At 37.4% G+C, this 23,741-nt stretch overlaps 4 protein-coding genes across 5 annotated transcripts in view; 2 read left to right on the plus strand and 2 right to left on the minus strand.

Moving 5' to 3' along the window:
• KLHDC1 (kelch domain containing 1) overlaps nt 1–4,016 on the plus strand; it is a 34,059-nt gene extending 30,043 nt beyond the window's left edge. The window contains exon 13 of the mRNA XM_037503286.1: nt 2,729–4,016. Within this exon, the coding sequence (XP_037359183.1) occupies nt 2,729–2,915 (187 nt within the window). The 3' untranslated portion in view covers nt 2,916–4,016. The remainder of the gene's footprint in view (nt 1–2,728) is intronic.
• The window catches only part of POLE2 (DNA polymerase epsilon 2, accessory subunit), a 68,759-nt gene extending 58,306 nt beyond the window's left edge, over nt 1–10,453 (minus strand). Inside the window, exon 1 of the mRNA XM_054690246.1 lies at nt 10,204–10,453. The gene's annotated coding sequence lies outside the window, so the exon portion shown is untranslated. The remainder of the gene's footprint in view (nt 1–10,203) is intronic.
• A 277-nt stretch (nt 10,454–10,730) lies between these two features.
• KLHDC2 (kelch domain containing 2) lies at nt 10,731–19,996 on the plus strand. 2 transcript variants are annotated; one of them, XM_037503288.1, is made up of 13 exons: nt 10,731–11,052; nt 12,231–12,310; nt 13,794–13,911; nt 15,032–15,147; nt 15,450–15,531; nt 15,688–15,771; nt 16,576–16,656; nt 16,767–16,825; nt 17,232–17,341; nt 17,727–17,799; nt 19,010–19,097; nt 19,197–19,249; nt 19,683–19,996. In XM_037503288.1, the coding sequence occupies exons 1-13, from the start codon at nt 10,900–10,902 to the stop codon at nt 19,804–19,806; spliced, it is 1,221 nt and encodes a 406-aa protein (XP_037359185.1). In that variant the 5' UTR covers nt 10,731–10,899; the 3' UTR covers nt 19,807–19,996. The 2 variants fall into 2 exon arrangements, with proteins under 2 accessions (XP_037359185.1, XP_037359186.1); XM_037503289.2 differs by lacking the exon at nt 10,731–11,052 and adding an exon at nt 11,263–11,562.
• Nucleotides 19,997–20,858: 862 nt separating this feature from the next.
• NEMF (nuclear export mediator factor) overlaps nt 20,859–23,741 on the minus strand; it is a 41,904-nt gene continuing 39,021 nt past the window's right edge. Inside the window, exons 29-33 of the mRNA XM_037503290.1 lie at nt 23,252–23,284; nt 21,761–21,861; nt 21,633–21,676; nt 21,470–21,549; nt 20,859–21,225 (exon numbers count right to left, since the gene is read on the minus strand). Of these exons, the coding sequence (XP_037359187.1) occupies nt 21,148–21,225; nt 21,470–21,549; nt 21,633–21,676; nt 21,761–21,861; nt 23,252–23,284 (336 nt within the window). The 3' untranslated portion in view covers nt 20,859–21,147. The remainder of the gene's footprint in view (nt 21,226–21,469; nt 21,550–21,632; nt 21,677–21,760; nt 21,862–23,251; nt 23,285–23,741) is intronic.

Genomic DNA, 23,741 nt, shown 5'->3' on the forward strand with positions numbered 1-23,741 from the left:
AAGCTACCCGCAGCCTCTGCAGCACCGGTTCGATCCCCGGCTGCCTGGCAAGGGTCTCACATGGCGCACAGACCTCTCCTGCCGCCCACTACTCCCTTCAGCAGTGTACTTCGTTACTCTGCCTGTTCTACTCTCTGCTCTGGCTCTGGTAAATTCTCTTCTGACTGTACCCAGTGCTTGTATAAATAAAAGTAAATAAATAAATATTTTTAAAAAGATTTACCTCTTTGATTTAAAGTTTATCTGTTGAAATTACTGATGAAATTCATATGGAATCACCAAAAACCCCGAATAGCCAAAGCTCTCCTGAAAAAAACAAAAAAGAAGGGAATGGAGGCATCACACTCCCAGACTTCAAACTATACTACAAAGCCATAATCATCAAAACTGCATGGTACTGGAACAAGAACAGACACACAGACCAATGGAATTGAATAGAAAATCCAGAAATAAACCCACAGATTTATGGCCAACTAATCTTTGACAAAGGAGCAAAGAATATGCATTGGAGCAAAGAAGGTTTGTTCAACAAATGGTGCTGGGAAAACTGGGTTGCTACATGCAAAAGAATGAAGCTTGACTACTACCTAACACCATGCACAAAAACCAACTCAAAATGGATTAAAGAACTAGACATAAGACCTGAAACCATAAAATACATAGAAGGAAATATAGGCAAAACACTACATGATATGCATATCAAAGACATCTTTATAGACACATCACCCAAAGCAGTGATAGTGAAGGCAAAGATCAACAGCTGGGACTACATCAAATTAAAGAGCTTCTGCACAGCAAAAGAGACAATAACAAAAACAAAGAGAAACCCCACCGACTGGGAGAACATTTTTGCACACAACACTAATGATAAAGGACTGATCACAAAAATCTACAAAGAGCTGATGAGACTCAACAAAAACAAAGAAAATAATCCAGTCAAAAAATGGGCAGACGAGCTAAAAAGAAACTTCTCTGAAGAGGAAATGCAAATGGCCAACAGGCATATGAAAAAATGTTCAACATTACTTGTAATCAGGGAAATGCAAATCAAACTACAATGAGTTACCATCTTACACCAGTGAGAATGGCACATACTAAAAAAACTAGCAACAACAAATGTTGGCGAGGTTGTGAAGAAAAAGGAACTCTCCTGCACTGTTGGTGGGAGTGCAAACTGGTCCAACCACTATGAAGAGCTGTGTGGAGATTTCTTGACCTACTAAACATAGAGCTTCCATATGATCCAGCAATTCCACTCCTAGGTATGTACCCAAAGGACACAGAAACATCAATTCCAAAGAGCACCTGCACCCCTATGTTTATAGCAGCACTATTTACAATAGCTAAGCTTTGGAAACAAACCAAATGCCCTAAAATAGATGACTGGATCAAGAAGATGTGGTACATATACACCATGGAATATTACTCAGCATTCAAAAAAGATAAACACATGCAATTTGCAGCAACATGGATGGCGCTGGAAGGGATCATGCTCAGCAAAATAAGCCAGAAAGAAAAAGAAAAATACCAGATAGTCTCACTCATAGCAGGAATCTAGAAAACTTAAAATAAGGGACCAGGAAAAAGAGTAACTATAAGAAAGAAAATATCAAAATCAACAAACAACTATGAACCAGAGGCATTCTATGGGGTTGAGGGGCAGGGAAAGGAGGGCTTGGGGTCAAAATAAGGGGGTTGTAATTGTATGGGGAATATAAAAATAAAAATTAAAAAAAAAGCAAAAGAAAAAAGTTTTCTGTTGAAAGAGATACTTTTTTAAAAAAAGATTTATTTATTTATGTATACAAGAACTGGGGTGCAGACCAGAGATGTTGGGATTCACCAGAGATAGAGTGGGGAACAGAACACGCAAACCGAATGAAATACACTGCTGAGGGGAGCAGCGGGCGAGACAGGAGAGGTCTGCTGTGCCATATGGGTAGCTCCCTGGCTGGCCAGGGATCGAACTTGTGCTGCAGAGGCTGCAGATAGCTTCATAGTGCTATGCTTAACCCCTGCGCCACCATGGAGGCCCTGGAATAGATACTTTTAGTATCTATTAGTTCTTATCTTGATCAAATTTTTGTTATTGTTGTTATTTTTTAATATATAAAACCCCCTTCAAGTAGCTTAAGTTATAAAGGAATTATGTTTGGAAGGACCTTGCTTTCTGATGGAATCAAAAGGGGGAAAATGGAACTCCCAGATTCCCTAGGAGGAGATTAGGGGGTCTCTTGTTGGCTCCTACTGCTGCTCCCCTGCTTGGCTCAGGCCTGCCTCTCCTGGTCTACTTAACTGTACGACCCAATCTAGTCATTACAGAGACAGAAGGGGGTCATGTTGTATGCAAATGAATGTTAGATGCTTTATCTTAGGGTGATGGAGGAAAAAGTTCTCAGAATAGAGTAAGTGGTTACTGGGCTGGAAAGATACATGGAAAAGGGTATGTTAAAGAACTAACCTGCTTTGAAGTCAAGTTTAAGTCTTTTACTTAAAGAACATTCTGCATGGTTTAAGTTGTAATAATCACTTTACACTGTGTTTCTATTATAAAACTAGACACTTAATTGTGGTGTTCTAGAAAGAACACACAGTCTGTCAAGTTCCAATCAATAGAGGAAGTACATAATCAAGTAAAACTTTCTAGTGACTTTTATTTTTAAAAACACCTATAAGAATATTAATACTTTTGGCTCAAGAATTAATAATTCTGTTGTTTTGTTTACAGGTCATGCCTTGACTGTATTGGTAAAAATGCTATGATTTTAGAAAGTCAGATATCTTTATTACCTCCTAAACTTCTGCAACAAGTACTAAAAAAAATAACATTTTGGACTGCAGCTAATCACCGAGAGGAACAAAGAGCACAAAATGAAGAAACAGAAAATAACTATCATTGGATTAGTAGCAGTTAAGTTGTTATGTACTCCATATATGTCATATGTTTAAACATTTTAAACATTGTATATTTTACCCCCCAAATTGGAGGCTTTATTTAGAAGATAAAATTTGAAACAAATATGCTCAGAGACTATATGGACTAGGACATATGGAAATAAGATGTTAATGGCAGATTAATTTATATTTGTATTTTCCTTTTAAGTTGCCAAAACCCCACATTCTTAAAGAAGTATATAGTTATACAGATTTTCACTCAGTATTTATTCTTTCCTGAAAAAAATTATACATTTTTGAGGAGTATAAGATTCAAATAAAAAACTATCAACTTTCAGAAATAATAGATTTTTTTCATCACTCTAAAGTTAGCTTAAGCTTCTCCTTCAATAACTCAGTTAAATAGCTTCTTCTCAGATAACTAATACAGTCCACTAAAAATAATAAAATAAATCCTGGTTTTGTATTAAGTATTGAATTCATGCCTTCCTCACCCCCCACCCCAGCACTTAGTTCATGACATTTTCTTAGGCATCCTAACTTTCTCACCTTTATTTGAATAGGGGAATAAATGCCTTCAATTGTCTTTTCATTACTCCTAAGTTATTAGTTTGTTCTTTCATATCTAAAGACCATGTTTTAAACTGTCTAAAGAGGTTTATCATACAAACTTTGAAATATTGAGAAGCAGTATATTTCTTAACTTTTGAGACAATTAAAATACATTTCGCCTTGAAGGGTGCTTCTAAAGTAATTTTCATAATGAAATGGGATGGTAACCTACTAGCTTGCTTGTATGGAAAACCCTATATTTGGTCCATATCATTCTACAGAGTTGGTGGTCAAGATTCAGGATGTTGAAAATCTAAATTTCATTAATTTTCGTTATTACCACTTATCCAGAAATAGAATACTATGTCTTCGTAGTCTGTAAAATGGTACTTTTTCCATAACTGAGAAATTGTTAATATTATCACAGTCATAAACTTCCACTGAATTACTAATAATGTTGATACTAAAAAAATTCAGTATGTAAAATTATTCTCTACAATATCACAATACATGTTCTCTCTGAAATCTAAAATATTAGAGGAAATATATTTCTATAGTGAAATATATGTGCAGTTTATAATGAAAACTATAGTTGTTTGTAGTACCTCATTAAATTTTAGATATATTTTATATATGTATTGCATTTGGGATGTGCAAAGCTTTTATTTATGTACTGAAATATTTTGTGTTTATATTTTATTTATTATACAAAGTATATTTTCCTAGTTTTGTTAATGTGAATCAGATATTAGAGTTGCTTGTATAAACAATATTTCAGTGGAAGTAATTATTTTATTACTATGAACTTCAGGTATCAGTTTTTTATATTTAAAGAAAAAATTATCAAAACCTATTGGATAGTGATAAATGACACTGAGTGGGATGAACACTTTTAAAATGACTTAAACTTAACCTGTATATTATGCTGCTTCAAAAGGTTATGTCCTAAGGTAGCCCCACAGAAGTGGCAGAGAATTCTGATCTTTACCTTCAATTTCTAAACTTCGATTAAACCAGGGAAGCCCTGCTCTGAGGAAATGTGGAAATTTTGGGAGGAGCCACTTTTGAAGTTCTGTGTCACGCAGTATTCATTCCTTACTCTCACCAGCTGATGGTTTACTATCAGTTTTTGTGGTCGTCACCTCTGCAGTTAATAGGGGCCCCAAAAAGGAAAGCCTCATAACTTTATCTCTGAATTCTCCCTTACAGGCTGTCTGTTTGGAAGATATTTCTAGAAGTGTTGATTTTTTTTTTTTCAGGTGGTACATATGATAGTTTTCCAGTTTGGGTCTCAAGGAAAAAGAATTTCTTAGGACTCTCAGGATATTCTTCCAGTTGTCAGGAAGGATTCTTTTGCAGTATTATCATTATACATATGATATAGTAAATAGCACATCAAAATTTGTGAACATATCTTTCAAGTAGTATCTTTGCACAAACATCTTTTTAAGATAATTAGCTTCCTTTAAAAAATTAGCTTCATAATAAAAAGTTTGAAATAGTCTTTAGAACTTTATATTGTCAGCCCGGATACAAAGTGATGTTTTTACCTATACATTATTTATATGTATATATGTGTGTGAGAAAGAAATATGAAATAAACTCAGTAAGGTAGGGAAATTTTCAGGGTAGTAATACTATCTGACAGACGAAAATTTTGATTTCAGAACATTTTGAAGGAAAAGCAGCAATTTTAAGAAACAAATAATACACCCTGCCTACCTTTTTTTTTTCAGGGGAGGGGGGAGGACTATTTTCCCGTTGTGTGAATGTGATTATGTTGGAATTTCCACTTTGATGAATGTTTCATGTAGTCCATCATGTAGGTACAACAAGGACATTTTTTAATCATGGAGTTTAGTATCTTTTCAAGAGGAAAAGACAAGAGTCCTACTCCCCTTCTCTCCCCACCATGTGAGGATACGTTGGGAACATGGCAGTCTGAAAGTCAGGACAAAAGTGCTCACTAGAAGCAATTCTACTAGCACCTTGACCTGGGACTTTCCAGCCTCTAGAACTGTGAGAAGCCTCCCAGGAAAGGTATTTTATTATAGCAACTAGAGCTGCCTATGACACACCCAAAGTTCATAGTTTACATTGGCAGTGTACATTCTGTGGATTTAGACAAATATGATAACAGGTAGCCACATTACATTATCATACAAAATAGTTTCACTGCCCTAAAAATCCTTTGTACTTTGCCTATTCATTTCTGCCTACCTCCTCAGGCTTGGCAACCAATGGTCTTTTTACTGTGTTTATAGTTTTGCCTTTTCCAGAATGTCACATGGTTGGAATCATACAGTATGTGGCCTTTTTAGATTGGTTTATTTCAGGTGTAATATGCTTTTAAATTTCCCACATGTCTTTTCATGGCTTGAAAGACTGAATTTCTTTTATTCAATAAAATAGTATTCCATTGCCTGGATGCACCACAGTAATTCTTTCAGATTTTCTACATAGACAATTATGTCATGTATGAACAAAGACAGTTTAATTTCTTCTTATGCAATACTTAAATCTTTTACCTTATTTTCTTATATACCTTATTTCTTATTGTACTAGCTAGTACATCTAATAGGATGTTGCAAAGTAATGGTGAGAGAGGATCTTAGTGGGAAAGCTTCAAATTCCTCATTGAGTATGATGTTAACTCTCAGCTTTTTGTAGATGTTCTTTATCAGATCAGATTAACAAAGTTCATCTTTATTCCTAGTTACTAAGAGTTTTTTTTTAAATCATGAATATGTATTGGATATTGTTAAATGTCTTTTTTTGCATCTATTGATAAAATCATATGAATTTTCTTCTTTAGCCTGTTGATATGATAGTTGACTTTTGAATGTTGAACCAGCCTTACATTAACCTGGGATATATCCCACTTGGTCATGTTTTTTACTTTTTTGGGTTTGATATGCTGATATTTTGTTGAGGATTTTTGCATCTATGTCCATGAGAAATACTGGTCTGTTATGTTCTTGTTATTTATTTTTGTTGTTGTTGTTGTTCTTGTTATATTTTTTCTGGTTTTTTTTTTTTTAAGATTTATTTAATTATGCCTACGAGAGCTGGCCTACAGGCCAGAGATGCGGGGGATGAGAGGATCCACCAGAGACAGAGTGGGGAAAAGAACAGGCAGACTGACTGAAAAACACTGCTGAGGGGAGAAGCGGGAGAGACAGGAGAGGTCTGCTGCACCATGTGGGTTTCTCCCTGGCCAGCCAGGGATTGAACTCATGATGCAGAGTCTGTGGATTGCTTCACAGTGCGGTGCTTAAACCCCTTGCGCCACCAGTGTGGCCTAGAAATGAAAATTCTAAGAAAAAAAAGAAATATTAAATATCAAAAACACAGTGACAGAAATGAATGTCTTTCAGCGGTCTCATTAGTAGATTATATAAATCTGTGAGCTTGAGGATATAACAGTAGAAGCTTCCAAAAAGCAGAGAGAAAAAGAAAGCTGGGAGAAAAGAACACGTGGGTATCTCCCTGGCCGGCCTAGAATCGAACCCGTGCTGCAGAGGCTGTGGACAGCTTCACAGCGCTGTGCTCAACCTGCTGTGCCAGCGGGGAGGCTCTGGAGTAGCAATTTTTAAACTCCTTACATACTGGACTGGGAACTGAAAGTGTTGGAAGAATATATTTCTCAGCAAAATTTTTGTGCAGACATTTTGGAGGTAGAAAGCTTTGTAGCATTATCTGTCATTTAATTTTAAATGATTTATAAATGTTAATTATCTTTCTGAAGAGAATCTTAAAGATCTTTTAAAATTTGATAAAAGTTGAGCAATGATTTCTCTGTGATAAAAAGTTCTGGGGTCTTTTGTTGTTTTTGTTATAACTGAGATTAAATGAGAGAAATATAAATATATGAGTAGCAATATTGCATAAATAATGTGTTCTAAGAATGAAAAACACATTGGGATTTTTTGATTCTATACAACTTATGTCAAAATTAAAAGATTTTTCTGAAAAGTGATTAATCTCAAAGAACAGTTTTTTTCATTGCCTTTATAAAGTTGTTGATTGTATGCCAGTCATTATCATAGATCCTTTAGTACAACAGTTTTCTAACTAGATTCAGGACCACTGTCTTAAAAATTACTGCGTTCCTCAATGAGTTTTTGTTTATGTGGATTTTATCTATTGATATCTATTATAGTAAAAGTAAAACATATTAAATTTAGCCAATTTTAAAATAGTTTAAACTTTTTTACTAATTCATTGCAAAATAACTCATGTGTTACCATAACTTTTTTAATGAAATATTAACAATTTCCAAATAAGATATTTCAAAAAAGGATTAATACTATTTCACATTTTTATAAATCTCTTTAGAGACTCAATAGAAGACAGCTAGATTCTCATTTCTGCTTCTGCATTTAATTTGTTGTGATATGTGTTCTGACTGACTCATGTGAAGAAAATCTGGCCTTATAGACATGTAGTTAGAAAAAAAGAGGTTCTTTGAGGAACCCCTGAAACAACGTCTGGATACTGCCGGACCTGAGATCACACTAAGAGCTTATAGTACAACTAATTAATGTATTATGAAAAATCTTTTTTTGAGGGGTGGGTGGCAATTTGTTATCATAAGTAGGATGGAAAAATGGTTTGGCACATGAATTATAAGTAACTAAATCAAAGTGGTTAATATATTGTTTTATCAAATGGCATATATATGTATATATCCAGAACATTGTATATAAATAAAATTTGACTCTAGGTGAATATGTGTTGGTTCATGCATCTAGAAATGTTTTTATATATGTCTATTTAGTCTACCATTGTAACAGGGTGGTCCCCAGGAAAGGGGGAGGTTCCAGGTTTCTTGCCCCACCCAAAAGGAGGGTGGTGCTGAGCAGGAAGAAGCAGCTGCAGAAGAGAGTGAGGAAGGAAGGAAGAGGATGGAGAGCCAGAAGGAGATCTGGAGGAGGCACATGGAGCTGAGAGACATGAGAAAAAACTGCGCTTGCCTTTTGGTCATGGATTGGTTGACACAGAGGTGGGTAAGAGGCCCGTAGGGAGGTGACAATGGCGGTTTTTGTCTTGATTTTGATTTTGCTCTTTTCCTCCCAGACTTGTCTGGTTGTTTCTGATCCTTTTCGGTGGGTCCCCACTGGAAGATGCTTTAGACGTGTGGCAAGCTTTGGGGCCTTGCTCTGCTCTGGGCCAATCCTGCTTGGGTAGACTTTTACCCACGAGGGGATGGGTAACTTTGGGTGCTTGATTTAGAAACTATATTCTTTGCCTTTCCTGTATTGTTTACTAATTGTATTAAAAGTTCCTTTTCATTACAGTCTCATGTTTTGTGTTGATGCAGTGGATGGCAGAACCTATTTAGAACAGGCAGGTTTGTGGGGTCTGGGGTGGCTCTCTCCTTGCCCTGTAACATTACTATGAGGGAATTCTTCAATGATACAAATATATAGGCCACAAAAGATTAAAGTAGCATGGTTATAAATGCAACAAAAGGAATACAGTCTGTAGCAGACAGCAAAAATGATGGAAAGTTTAATGAGGAAAAGACGATCAGAACTTTCTTTGACCCAGGAGCCAATAAAACAAGTTTCTCCTGGACAAGAAAATTATCCAAATAATGACCTCGACACTTACATAAAAATGCCAAAACCAACAATCTTCCTATGTGATGGATCGCATCATCACAAAATACCAACAATGGATATTCTTAAAACTCAGTTCTCAGAGCTACAACAACTCATTCATACATAGAACAGCAATAACTTTCAACAACACATACTATGCTGCAACATTGGAATACATCCCACCCAAAATAGATATTTGGATTCCATATTTTTGTATGCCCAAAAACTCATTATAATTCTATGGATGAACGCAAGCAACCAAGACAGAGACATCCTATTCGAGAAGTAGATAACAAAATTGCCAACTGGCAATAGTATGGAGAGACCTTCCTTAACCTACCAGAAACACAACTAGGAAACCTACCATACAATTACCACACGTGGGAAAATGGACACTGTTCTGTATGCTTACAAAATAACGATTTTGAATCACATATTTGATGTTGGGTCATGGCAAGTGCTCAATCAAAAAAAAATATATGACTTCATAGCGCTGCGCTTAACCCCTTGTGCCACCAGGGAGGCCCATCCATACAGGTTTTGTGGACTCCACCCCCACTCCAGACCAAAGCCATTAAGACACTGGACACAACATATCCCATCATCACCCAAGGGAGGGTTGCTGGGGCCTGTGGGTGGAGTTAAGTACAAAAATCAAAAGAAAATATAGGTAAAACACTACAAGACATACATCGCAATGCCATCTTTAAAGACATCACCCAAAGCAAAGATAGTCAAGGAAAAGATAAACACCTGGGATTACATCAAACCGAAAAGCTTCTGCACAGCAACAGAGACATTAACCAAAACAGAGAGACACCCCACTGGTTGGGAAAAAATCTTTGCACTCCAGTCAACTGATAAAGGACTGATCACAAAGATATACAAAGAACTCCCACGACTCAACAAAAACAAAGGAAACAATCCAGTCAAGAAATGGGTGGAAGAACTTAACAGACATTTCTCCAAAGAGGAAATGCAAATGGCCAACAGGCATATGAAAACATGTTCAGCACCCCTTATCAGGAGGGAAATGCAAATCAGAACCACACTGAGATACCACCTTACACCAGTGAGAATGGCACACATTAAAAAAAAAAAGTCTAGCAACAACAAACGCTGGCGAGGATGTGGAGAAAAAGGAACTCGCCTGCACTGCTGGTGGGCGTGCAAACTGGTCCAGCACCACGGAGAGCTGTGTGGAGGCTCCTCGGCGCTGCAGACGGAGCCATCTCCGCCCGGGCCGCGAGGGCGGAGCCCGGCCCACCTGTGCAGCCGCGGGGCAAGGAGCGCGACTCCGAGAAGCCGAGACCTGAAAGTGACGAGTTGAGCAACTTGCCTGCTCTCCCCAGGCCGGAGCCCGCGGCGGCCGTTCCTCAGGCGAGGAGACTCTGCCCGGGCTCGGCCGAGCCCCCAGCGGCCCGCGACGGCGGGGGCTCGGCCCGCGTCTGTCACGCGGCGCCCGCGGGGAGCAGCGGGCGGCCGGGCGGCGGCGGGAGGACCGGGCGCTGGGGGCGCTGAGCGCCGGCCGCGCTTCCGGAGCCGCCGGGCGGCGTCAGCGGAACGGGCGGGTCCGGCGGGGCGTAAACACCGGGGCGCGGGGAGGCGGGCGCTCCGGCTGGACGCTCCCGGCGCAGCCCCGCCGCCGCCGCCCCCAGCCCGCAGCCGGGCGCGGAGGGGCCGCCGCTGCAGAGCACGGCGGGGGCCGCGGGCGCGGGCGGCGAGGGGCGCCGAGCGCCGTCCCTTCTGCCCGCTGCGCGCCCGAGCGTTCCCGGCTCCCTTTCCCTTTGTCTCGGCCCCGCGCGCGGGGGTCGGGCTTGGCGGCGAACAAAAGTGCGGCGTCAAGATGGCTGATGGCAACGAGGATCTGCGGGCGGACGACTCGCCGGGGCCAGCCTACGAGGGCTACGAGGCCCTGGAGCTCGCCTGCCCCGCCGAGCGCAGCGGCCACGTAGCCGTCGGCGACGGGCGTCACATGTTCGTCTGGGGCGGCTACAAGGTCAGTGGGCGGCGGGGCCGGCGGCCGCTCTGCAGGGCCGGGCGGGCGGCGCCCCGCGCGTCGCTTCATTTTTGTGCAAGTGGGAAGCTCGCCGCGGAGCTCCCAGCCCGCCCGGGGCCCCGGGGCCGGGGCACCCCGGCCGCCAGCCGACGGGGCCGGCTCGCCGCCACCCACCCGCCCCGCTCGCGGCGGCCCCGCGGGAGCGTTACCCCAGGGGAGGCTCGTTGGGCGGTGCTTGTCTACGAGATGTTTTGTTTTAAAACGGGGTGACGCTGTGTGATGTCACTCTCTGACCTGCTTCCAGGCTTTTTGTGAGTGGTGGAGCAGAAAGAGGTGTTTACACGGCCCGCTACTCCGTTTCTGTGCATAATCCCCAGGCTCAATAGATTCTGAAGCCTGGTCTCCGTGAACTGCAGTTGTGAACTGTATGTTGACGTTGCCCAGGAGGTGGTGAGAGGATTGAAGGTTGGCTAGTTCAGGCAGCAGCAGAGGTTGCAAATTCAGGGAACGGTAAGAGCAAGCCTGGTTCCACCTTTACCAGCTAAGTAGCCTTCGGCAAATTCCGTACCTCTAAAAAGCCTGCTTTCTTGAAATATCAACTACTTTTTAGGGTTGTTGGGAAGATGAAATAAGGCAATCCATGCATAGGACTCAGATAGTTCTGACATATTGAGAAGCGCAATGTTTGTTAGGCATTATTACCCGAAGGGAAATAAGAGCACAAGGAACGTAAACTTTTGCATGAGGACTTAATATTTGCATATTTTCAGGCCTCTGCTTCTTGATAAAATAATGGGTAAAAGGGAGATTGGCTAGAAAACTATACATCACGTGTTATTGTGGGCCAGGCATTTTCAAAGTAGGTGTTTCTTTGGTCTGCCATCAATGGCATAGGTAATCTTTCTTGAAGTCATGCAGCTACAATTTGATGTCTGATTTGTGCAGGATGAATTTCCATGACATCTCTTAACTTTCTGCACCATTGCAACTGTTGTATAAAAATCTGAATTAAGAACTGTCTATATTGTGTTACTTTGTGTGGCTTGCGGCAGGAGGATTGTACATTTGATAGAACTATAAGATCTATTTTTTTCATAACTCTTGGTATCTCAAGTAAACTACTAGAAAATATACAAGTGTATTAATTTTTTTTATATTTGCGACTTCTTTTTTCTTAGAGTAATCAATTAAGAGGATTATATGACTTTTATCTGCCTAGAGAAGAACTCTGGATCTACAACATGGAGACTGGAAGATGGTAACTGGATATTATAAAGGGACTAGGAAATTCAAAATTGCAAAGAAAACCCCATTGTAGTGAAGAAAAAATTTTAAATTAAGGATGCTAAGTTATTTCTGTGTCCTGAAAACAACGTTCTGCTAGTTAAAGCCCAACTGCGGAGCTTAGCCATTTCAGCATCTCTTCAGAAAATAGCGCTGTAATTATGAGATGCTTATGACATTTGAAGAAATTTCTATTCAGAGTATAAAGTATCAGTAATATAAAGAGGTAAAGTCTTCAGATCCTGAAATGGAAACATAACAAACATACCATATTTATCTTTTTCAAGATGTTTTAAATCTTGTTATTTGGTATCTTGAATGAGACTAGAATTTCTAGATTGTACCTGCTATAAACAAAGGTGGTATTTTAATGAAATCTAACATTAACATTTCTTTGTAGATATCTTAAAATGGTATTGTTTAAAAAACAAAGTAACTCATTTTTCATCCATATAAACTGGGAGCATTCTGAAAAGATCTTTTTGCTAGTCTTGTACAGTGGTACTCAAGAGCATAGAATTAATATGATTTTCAAAATGCTGGGTTAGCCATGTTTGGGGATTTATAGTCTTCCCCACAATTTGCTTTTTGAGAACTTTGTGCATTATGACTATCTTGCATATAATGTAGATTTCAGAATCAAGAAAGTAGTAGTGTCACTTGAGCTAAACTAAGTGCATTATTCTTTGTACATAGCAAATCTGTTAATCTGAGCTGTTTGCTAGAGGGTTTTTCTAGAGGGTTAGAAGTTTATAATAGTATTCCTTTAATAGGAGGACTATTCTTTTTAAAATTCAGCCCTATAAGTAATTTTTAAAATTAAGTCCACCAAAACTTGAAGCTTCACATAAAGTGACACTGTAAGCAGAAGACCTTGAGCATCCTCCAATACTCTGAATCTTAGATTTTTATGCTTTCTGATTCAGATTCATTTTCAGATTCAGAATGAGTTAAAACATGCAAAGCACACCTGAAACCTGTTACATATAGTGTTAGAAACTTAAACATGCAAAGCACTTGGCCTACAGTAAACACTATTAAGTGTTGAGTATTACTAAAGTCGGAATCAGATTTATTTAAATGTTGAAAGAACAATGAATTAAAAAATACCTCTTGAATTAATCTGTCAGGACTCATGTGAGGTTTTCCTTTTGGGTTCCTGGCCCACTCAAAAACAAAACCACCACTCACAGCCATGGAACTAAAAAACAATTAAGTCTGAGAAACAGAAGATGGTATACCCTTAAGACTAACAAAATATGGAATGTCTCATAGTGCCTATGTATAGGACAAATTGGCATATCTGTGAAGAGGGAAGAGCTCATTTACAGCTAGAAGAGACCCTAGACATTATCTAGCGAGCTTACTCATTTTCTTTCTTTTGGGGATAGACATCGAATTGACTTTTTGCATTTCTTCCCTTTTGAAAGACTGATTTACATTGTTTTTCCCTTTAGGAAGAAAATTAACACGGAAGGTGATGTTCCTCCTTCTATGTCAGGAAGTTGTGCTGTGTGTGTAGACAGGGTGCTGTACTTGTTTGGAGGACACCACTCAAGAGGCAATACCAATAAGGTTAGTGCTTCTAAGGATTATGGTTCAAGACAGTTTTATTCTTTTTCAGTCAACTACAATTTCTAAGGTTATCCCCATATGTTTTGCTGTCCCAGTAAAAAATGTATGTACTGGATTATGGCGTGAATGTACATTTCAGTATTTTGTCTACCAGTCTATATTTACCTAAGTCTTTTATAAAACCAGATTTGGTTGGTAACCTATGTGCAATAACTTCATAGGTTGTGTTTTCTTTCCTGCTCTTTGTGGCTAATTGTTTTCTTAGAACCCTGGTGGGTTAGATGAATATTAGTAGTATATGGATATGATGAGGTGGATATGATGTAATCGTGGAGTGGGAGGCACAGGGTAAAAATTAACAGAACAATATGCAGAAAGCCATGAAGATAAATTAATCCTAATATGATTTTACATACAAGATTCCTATATTGTGATGCCATAAAATATCATTGTTCAGACTTTGACCATTTTTTTTTCCAAATAGGAAAAAGATGTTACTTGTTCTGTCAATAAGGGACAGATTAAGTCAGTAAGAAAGGTGCATATGATATTGGTGGACTCTTAAAAGTTCATTTATTTGACAACTTATATAAAGTAAAGCACCTTATATGCTGAAAACCTGGCTAGACATTAGAGACAGAGATCAGTGATAAATTCCCCACCTTCAGCAGCTCACAATCTAGAAGGGATATATACCTTTTAAGATTTATCTTAGTTCTCAGAGTTAAGTAGGTACTAAGATGTCCTGGTTAAATTAAATTTGAGTAGGAAATTACTAAGTTGAAATTTCTTTTGTAATACATCCTTATATCATATCCATAAATTACTACCTAAGGCATAGAATGTAAAACAACACACTTCTTTTATTACTTCATTAAAAAGTGTGGCTATAGGAAAAAAAATGAATTAAAACTGGATGCTTAGTGACTTTAGGTAATTTATGCTGTGCACACATTCCTTTTGTAGACTCAGAGTGGTTAACAATTAGCAGACTGGCAGCCAGTCTACAGTCATACTTTTGAATTAGATGACATTCTTACTATAAATCACAATAAAGTTAAATGCCAAGATTAAATTTCTTTCACGTAACCAAATTGAGAGAAATCATTGTTTCTCACAGTTCTACATGCTGGATTCAAGGTCAACAGACAGAGTTTTACAGTGGGAAAGAATTGATTGCCAAGGAATTCCTCCATCATCAAAGGACAAGCTTGGCGTTTGGGTATATAAAAACAAGTGAGTTGGCACCATTATAGGTTTAAGTTTTCATGTGGAAAGTGGTTTGCCTTTAAAAATCTTCGGTCAGTAACCATTAGTCAATAGCATACGTCATAGGACCCATATGAGGATTAAGCGTTAATACATGAAAACACTTAACCTAGCATCAAAGACTGTCAGCCATACCAGCCACTGTTGTTTGAATAAGTATTTTCATATAGTCAAGTGTGCCTTCTCAGCTCTAGCATAGGACAAAATAAAAAAATCTCTTGGATCCTAACCTGAGGATGTTTGAATTTTGTCTTTTTTTTGTCAAACAGGTTAATATTTTTTGGTGGGTATGGATATTTACCTGAAGATAAAGTATTGGGAACTTTTGAATTTGATGAAACATCTTTTTGGGTCAGTGAAATTTCATATTTTCATATGGCCTACTTCTTATTAGTATATTAAAAATAAATTTATATTCACTATTTTTGTTCATTTTACCTTGCTAACAGAGACTATATACTTTCATAAACATTTGTAAAATAACTCAGAAATTCTTCTTTTCTGTAGAATTCAAGTCATCCAAGAGGATGGAATGATCATGTACATATTTTAGATACGGAAACTTTTATCTGGAGCCAGCCTATAACAACTGTGAGTTACTAAGAAATGAATTAAAGCAAGGCTTCTCAGACAAGGGCATTTGGGATGTGGTATAAAAACAGACTGTTGATTCTTGTTTCCTGGAGAAGAGCCAAAGTTTTGATTTTTATACAAAGAATCTAGAAATTGGAAAAATTTAATGAACATATAGACTAACTCATCTATCATCTAACAGGTGTTACATGGTAGTGTTTGTAACTGTGATCAAGCACTAAATTGAAATTTAAGTTATTCAAATATTAGATTTCTTTCCCCAACACAGATGTTATATAATATGCTAGCTTTATTTTAAAAGATAAAAAATCAGGGAGTCTCCCTGGTGGTGTAAGGGGTTAAGCACCACAAGATGAAGCAATCCCCAGCCAGCCAGGGAGCAACCCACATGGCGCAGCAGACCTCTCCTGTCTCACCTGCTGCTCCTCCCCAGCAGTGTATTTCAGTCAGTCTGCCTATTCTGTTCCCCACTCTGCCTCTGGTGAATCCTCACCCCCCACACCTCTGGTCTGTACCCCAGCTCTTTATTACATAAATAAATCTAAGAAAAAAATAGAAAATCAAATAAATATAAATTCTCTTATATTAAATAACTAGCCCATTTAGAAAGTACATCTCAAAAATACAAAATTAAAATCCCTAGTTTTGATAGTCAGCCTTTAGTATTTTTGACTAGAAGTCTGGATTTCAGCTAAAAAAGTCAAGGGTTTTATATATTATCCTACAGCCAAAGGCGGCTTTTTGGTTTTTTCCCTTTATAAAAAGCTCATGTATTAAGTTGCTTCTGTGACTTTTCAACAGGGTAAAACACCTTCACCTCGTGCTGCCCATGCCTGTGCAACTGTGGGAAACAAAGGCTTTGTATTTGGAGGCAGATATCGAGTGAGTATATAAAGTTTCAATGACCTGCTGTAACTTTTATCTGGAGCCAGCCTACAACTGTTGAGTTATTAAAAATTATTCAAAATGATAACCACTTAATTATTTTTTAGGATGCTAGAATGAATGATCTTCACTATCTTAATCTGGATACATGGGAGTGGAATGAATTGTAGGTATCACTTTAGATAATTATTTAGAAAAGTTTTTTTCCTAAATAAAAAGCTTCCTATTTTTCTATTCCCTATTTATCATATACTTATTTAGAATTTCTATAACCATGAATTTAAATAAACAGGACCACTTGATCCTAAGAAGGAATTTTATTTTTTTCTAGTTTCCATAACTGTGTGCCTGACACATAGTATATTTGTTGAAATTGTCCAAAGTTCATTCAGCCTTCAACAAAAATAATTCATTATAACACATGTAGCTGTTAATACCAAGAAGCTATTTAAACTTAGGGCTTTTTCCATAATCCATATAAATTTGAAAGGAAAACTTCTTTGGTATTTCTCTTCATTAAAAACAGCAGCTGCTTTAAAACATAGTTATTATAACTTTGCTATTATTTTCAGAATACCACAAGGCATATGCCCAGTTGGCCGATCTTGGCACTCACTAACACCAGTTTCTTCAGATCATCTCTTTCTTTTTGGAGGATTTACCACTGATAAACAGCCACTTAGTAAGTCCTTTAAAAATGTGACTAAGAAATCAGTGTATGTATTATTCACATATAATATATAAGTAGCTGGGAAAAAAAAATCAATATTTTAGGTGCCCCAGAGGGCTACAGGGTTGATTGAAAGGTTTGCTATTTTATTGTATTTGTAATTGTTTTCATACTGTGACATCCATCCATCCATCCATTCAGTCCAGTAACAGACTGGAATGCGTAACAGCTCTACTGAAGAGCAGTAACATCCTAAGAACCTACTTAACTGCAGAGGAAAAAAGGAAATATATTTTTTATATCTACCTGATTTATTACCTATATCTTAGTAAAGTTGTGCCTTTTAAGTAGCACTGTCACAATGGCAGAATAATACTTCATAGCTCTTTTTTTTCAGGTGATGCTTGGACTTACTGCATCAGTAAAAATGAATGGATACAATTTAATCATCCCTATACTGAAAAACCAAGGTATGAGCCAGTTAATTCTTACATGAAATGATGAGGTCCTAGGGGTATACAAGGTTAGCTGCATTAAGTCTGCCATTCTTATTATAAAAATATTAGCATTCACTAAGGTTTGACATTGTATCTTTTCAAAGAAAAGGAAACCAGTGTTATCCCTGTATCACATGCTTGCTTTATTGTCATGTTATAGAAAACAGGACTAGATTATTGCTTCACTTATCACAAAATTATTAATAGTTAAAATTTATGATACAGCTCTTTACCAAGTGAGTTGAACTAATTTAGATTTGTCATTAAAGAAAAAGGGAACTGGGCCTCCCTGGTGGCGCAGGCATTGAGCGCCGCACTGTGAAGCTGTCCACAGCCTCTGCAGCGTGGGTTCGATCCCTACTGGCCGGCAAGAAACTCACATGGCGTGGCAGACCTTTCCTATCTCGCCCGCTGCTCCCCTCAGCAGTGTATTTCAGTCAGTCTGCCTGTTCTGTTCCCCACTCTGTCTCTGGTGAATCCTTTCACCCTCCTGTGCATCTGGCCTGTACCCCGGTTCTTGTGTAAATAAATCTTTAAAAAAAAAGAAAAAAAGAAAAAGGGAACTGGAGAGAATCTCAAAATCTTAAGGTATATGGGAAAAAAATCAAGAACTTTCAAGTGTAATTTGCAGTAGTGCTATAAAACAACATATAGTTAATTTTTGTACTAATCTGAAAAGAATTGTTACAAACTGCTAAGGGAAATAAGATGTTCATAGCATATTTAGATATGTCAGCCTGCATTTTCCTCCCCAAGCCACTACCCTAATTATATTCATGCTACTTAAGATTTCATTTGAACAAATATTCTTATTGCCAGAGTTTTAAATACTTTAGGTTGTCAGTCAGGCAGATTCAGATTCCTAGCATGTATTCTGGAAGGCTAAACTGGCCTTGCCTATGAAAAGAGGAAGTAGGAGAGGGGGTATATACCCCTCATCTCCCATGAGAGTTTTTATTGCTAACAAACTTCTCTTTGCATAAGTTAGGATGAGACCAGTGAGAGAAAATAACATCCAGATAAAATACTTTTTTAGCTGTTGTTATTTAAGATAATTCTCTCCACAATGTTTTGGCCTGAATGAAGATCTTTAGTGTTAATTTATACTACAGAATAGAGCTAATTAAATGATCAGGTTGGTGTTTTGGGTGACTTTAAACTCTAACTTTTGTTTTAAATGCAGATTATGGCATACAGCTTGTGCCAGTAATGAAGGAGAAGTAATTGTTTTTGGTGGGTGTGCCAATAACCTTCTTGTCCATCACAGAGCTGTAAGTATACACTCTATTTTAGGGGATACTTTATGAATTTGCTTAAACTATTTTGTGAAATACTTGATTTTTATTGTGTTCTTCTTATCTATTTTTCAGGCACACAGTAATGAAATACTTATATTTTCAGTTCAGCCAAAATCTCTTGTAAGGTAAGTTAAATTTTTTCTTGATACCTGTTATTTTAAATTGCATTTATTTATTTTTTTAAAGATTTATTTATGTATACAAGAACTGGGGTACAGGCCAGAGGTGTGGAGGTTGAGAGGATTTACCAGAGACAGAGTTGGGGAACAGGCAGTGACCAAAGTACACTGCTGAGGGGAGCAGTGGGTAAGTCAGGAGAGGTCTGCTGTACCATGTGGGTTGCTCCCTGGCTGGCTGGGAATTGAACTCATACTGCATTGGTTGCAGAGAGCTTCATAGGCTGTGTCTTAACCCCTTGCGCCACCAGGGAGGCCCTAAATTGTATTTCTTAATAACTATTCCAGTTCCTATGAAAATATTTAAAGAAAGTGGCATTTTGTGTTTTTAAATGAATATTTCTAAACGGTAAAGTGAAATTATTTTTCTGTTCACTTTCAGGCTAAGCTTAGAAGCAGTCATTTGTTTTAAAGAAATGTTAGCCAACTCGTGGAACTGTCTCCCAAAACACTTACTTCACAGTGTTAATCAGAGGTTTGGTAGCAACAACACTTCTGGATCTTAAGGCTTCATAGATAATGCCTCTGACCACCTTGCATGGACAGCAATTCTGCAAACATCAGAGAGTGACATTGTTCAATTATATGCATTATTGTAGTTTGCAGCCTTTTGGTTTTAATGTGCATGTGAATGACCTAGAGAAAGCTATTTTTGTGTCTACAATAAATGTATTTAACAATAAATGTATTTAACACAGCAGTTGTCCTCTGTTAAAACAGGAAAATTATGGACTTTTTTAAATCACAAGGAATGGCTAAATTTCCTTATTAAAAAATATTATAGATTTTTTAAAAAAATAGTTGTAGTAGTAGTCTATTAGGTTGCATTTATAACACTAGGCTACATAATTGTAAAGTCTGAGTTTTTTTTAAATGTTTCAAATTGAAAAATATTCTCAGTAGGACTTAGCTGGTTAAAGAAATTTTGGAAAGACTAATAATAGCTGTTTATACTTATGCTTTGGTATAGGGGCTACATAAGTGGTCCTATTGACTATAGACAGCTGTTGTCTAAAATCATTTAAAACGTAATCATTTCATAGTTCATAAAAGAAGTAATGAACATATATGTATGACTTTACTCTCTTCTGACAGGAGACAAAAGAAGAAAAAGCTGGGTCAGGCGTCTCACCTATGAGTGGTTAAACCTAAAAATGCATTTCTGATCTGATCTGCTCTGATGTGTTATTCTGAACATGCTGCTGACACTTACTATAGTTGAAATATAAAATGGATGAGATTACAAAAAGATGAAAAGTGGAGTGTATGTAAATGCACCTTCTAGGTTTTAGTATTTAAAGTGAGTCACCCATAGTAATAGTTTATATATCTGGTCTAATATATTTTTGACATGTTTAAGTAAAAGCAGGAGGACATCTCCCCCTTTAATACTAATGGTTTTCAAGACTTAATTCTAAATGTTTTACCCACCCCCAATTCCCATCAGATAAGAGAAGAAAAACTTGTTACTGGCCTGTGAATAACAGATATATTAGATGTTCAATACGGCAGACTACCAAATCAATAGTCTAAGCAACTGAGCCACTTTAGTGTTCAATTTCTTTACAACATGAAATGAATATTTAATATTAACCTCCCAAATTTCAAAAAAAGTAAGAGAATAACTACAGATGTATTTATCATTAGCATTTAACTCTCCATAAATATCTTAGGGTTTTCTATCATAGACAGTATTTCCTCTATATAAAACTGGAAAAAACAATAAGTCCTTTTGGTGAATATAGCATTTTTAAATGTGGAAGTCTTGATAATATGTTTTCATCTCCGAACTTCCAAAAGGCTATATACAATTTGTTCTTCTCAAATATTTTGTGATTTCATTTCAACTATTTCCTTTTTACATTCAGAAGATTGGGTGCAGACACTTTGACTTTGCCAGGAATGTTTCTCGATAAATCCGTGTCCTAAAAAAAAGAAAACTGCTGAATATTGTCACCCTCTAATCATATGTATCTATCTCTACTGTCAAAAGAAAAGCATTTCCAAAAATTTCACCTGAAATAATCCCAATAATTTTATACTGTTTCTAGTAAAACAGCATTTATACCCAAGCAACAGCTGCAGCTTGCATCTACTAAGCAAGAAAAAAATAATAGAAAATTTTAACTTAACATTTTTAATATTATCAGAGTTCCAAAGATAAGTTACCTTTACACTGCGGAATAAGTCTTTTTCTCTTGCTGTTGCTTCTTTGAAATGCATGAAATTATTCAAGGCTGTTTTTGCAGCTGTAAAGAGAAAATACAATAATCTACTTCTGTTTAATCATGAAATAATTAAAATCATAACCAAAAAAAAAAAAAGTAAATACCTTTTCCCTTTTTCTGAGTTCCAGGAGTAAGTTTCACCTTGTATCTTTAATAAGGAATTGCATATGTTACTAGAGATTACAAAACAATTCATATGTCAGTTGTTTTTGGTAAACTAAAAATGACTTACTTATAGTTTGTCATGATAGTATAAGGGGCACATATTGGAATGGCAAATAGTAGTACATCTTCAGGATGTGGCTGCCCTGTCAAAGAGTCAAACAGATTTTCCTAAAAAGGGAAAACAAAAATAGTTATAGAAGTAATTTATTCCAGTCTTATAAAAGGAAAACTGAAAGTATCAAATTACTACCTCAACATCCTTTTCTGATACAGTCTTAAGCTCTGCTTTATAAAACTTCAAAGAATTGAAAGAATTAATGGTGCTTAAATATTCTTTACTGCTCAGCACAAAGAGTAATGAGAAGAGTAATGAGAACAGTAATTTTCAAAATGGCACCCATAGCTACACTGGAGAAAGGAAGACTTGATGGATATTACTCAACCTGTAGAAAACTATATATAATATACAAAAAATATATACAAAAATGACCACAAATAGATGTAAGTCCACTACATGGAAATGGGACTGATACTCTGGCTAGACCTGTGGTTCTCAAAAAGTGGGGCTCTGCCTCCTAAAGGAAGATAATGGGTGATATCTGGAGATATTTTGGGGGGAAGAAAGGGAGGGTAGAAATAGAGAGCAATTGGCATCTAGTGGATAGAGGCTTGGGATGGGACTGCTTCCCACAATAAGTACCTGTCTCAAAGTATTAGTGCTGAAGTTGAGAAATCCTAAACTTCTTAAAGAGTTCCTATTTGGTAGACTATGTACAAGATTGCCCATATTTATTTAACAATGTTAGTAAATTTAGTTTAGGACAAAGCGCTTGGTGCTGAGGTAGAGTGATTACATACTGAACTTTTCTAAATGTTTCATTTACTTTATGGTCTCAAAACAACTCCTGAATGGGACAGTTATTATCCCCATTCTGCAGATAAGGAAACAGAGACTGCAGTTTTGTGTAGCAAATTTAGGATTCAAACCAGATCATTTGACTCAGGAGTCTGTAGTCTTGGGGCTCCACCCCCACACATATCCCTGTGTCCCCTTGTCCCTTTCCCTTCTCTCAGAACCCTCAGGGTATTTGTCTATATCCAGTAGTTTCTGAAAACATTTTACATTGTTGAACTATCTATTATGTGACTATCCAATATTTGTTTTTATTGTTCTGACTTGCTTTTTGTCTTTGCTTTTTAAATTTTTTTTTTAAAGATTTATTTATTTATACAAGAACCAGGGTACAGGCCAGATGTGCGGGAGGGCAAGAGGATTCACCAGAGACAGAGCAGGGAACAGGCAGACTGACGAAATACACTGCTAAGGGGAGCAGCAAGAGAGACAGGAGAGGTCTGCTGTGCCATGTGGGTATCTCAGCAGCCAGCAGGGCTTGAACGGGCACTGAAGAGAGGGCAGACAGCTTCACAGCGCTGCATTCAACCACCTGCGCCACCAGGGAGGCCCTGCTTTTTAAATTTTTGTTATTTAGAAGTTAATTGTTAAATATAGTGGATTGCAATGAGAGTATTTAGTAGGAACCCCAACACAAACTCATACCTCATTTCCTTGTTGATCCGTATCTTGCTCTTCCTGCTCCAAACATACAAAAATTAAAGTGTGAGCTATAACTTAAATTGAAATTGAATATCATTAAAAACTATGAGGGGAAAGAAGCAGTAATATAACAAGGCAATTCACATCTAACCCACAGGATAAAGACCCCAAGATTCTTTACTGTCCCCAGACTGAATGAATTAATTTGTATTGTTCTCTGAAGTTAAAAAAAAAAATTTTCACATAAAGTCTATGGTAAAAGTAGTAAATGCTGTAAGAACATTTAAAATAACAGACTAAGCTTAATATGTTTGCCAGAGGAGAATAAAATGGCAAATTCTAGTGAACGGAACTCTTATTTTTTAAATCTCTGTTCAACATTTCAGGATGAATTTTCAGCAGTTTTAGGGTGTTACATAAAAAAAAAATTATCTGTATAGAGCCAGAATTATCCACAAAAGAACACCACCCTCCAAGTTAAAATTTATATGTC

Source organism: Talpa occidentalis, unplaced genomic scaffold, assembly GCF_014898055.3.
Source record: "Talpa occidentalis isolate TD23 unplaced genomic scaffold, MPIMG_talOcc4v2.1 talOcc4.11, whole genome shotgun sequence".
NCBI lineage: Eukaryota > Metazoa > Chordata > Mammalia > Eulipotyphla > Talpidae > Talpa > Talpa occidentalis.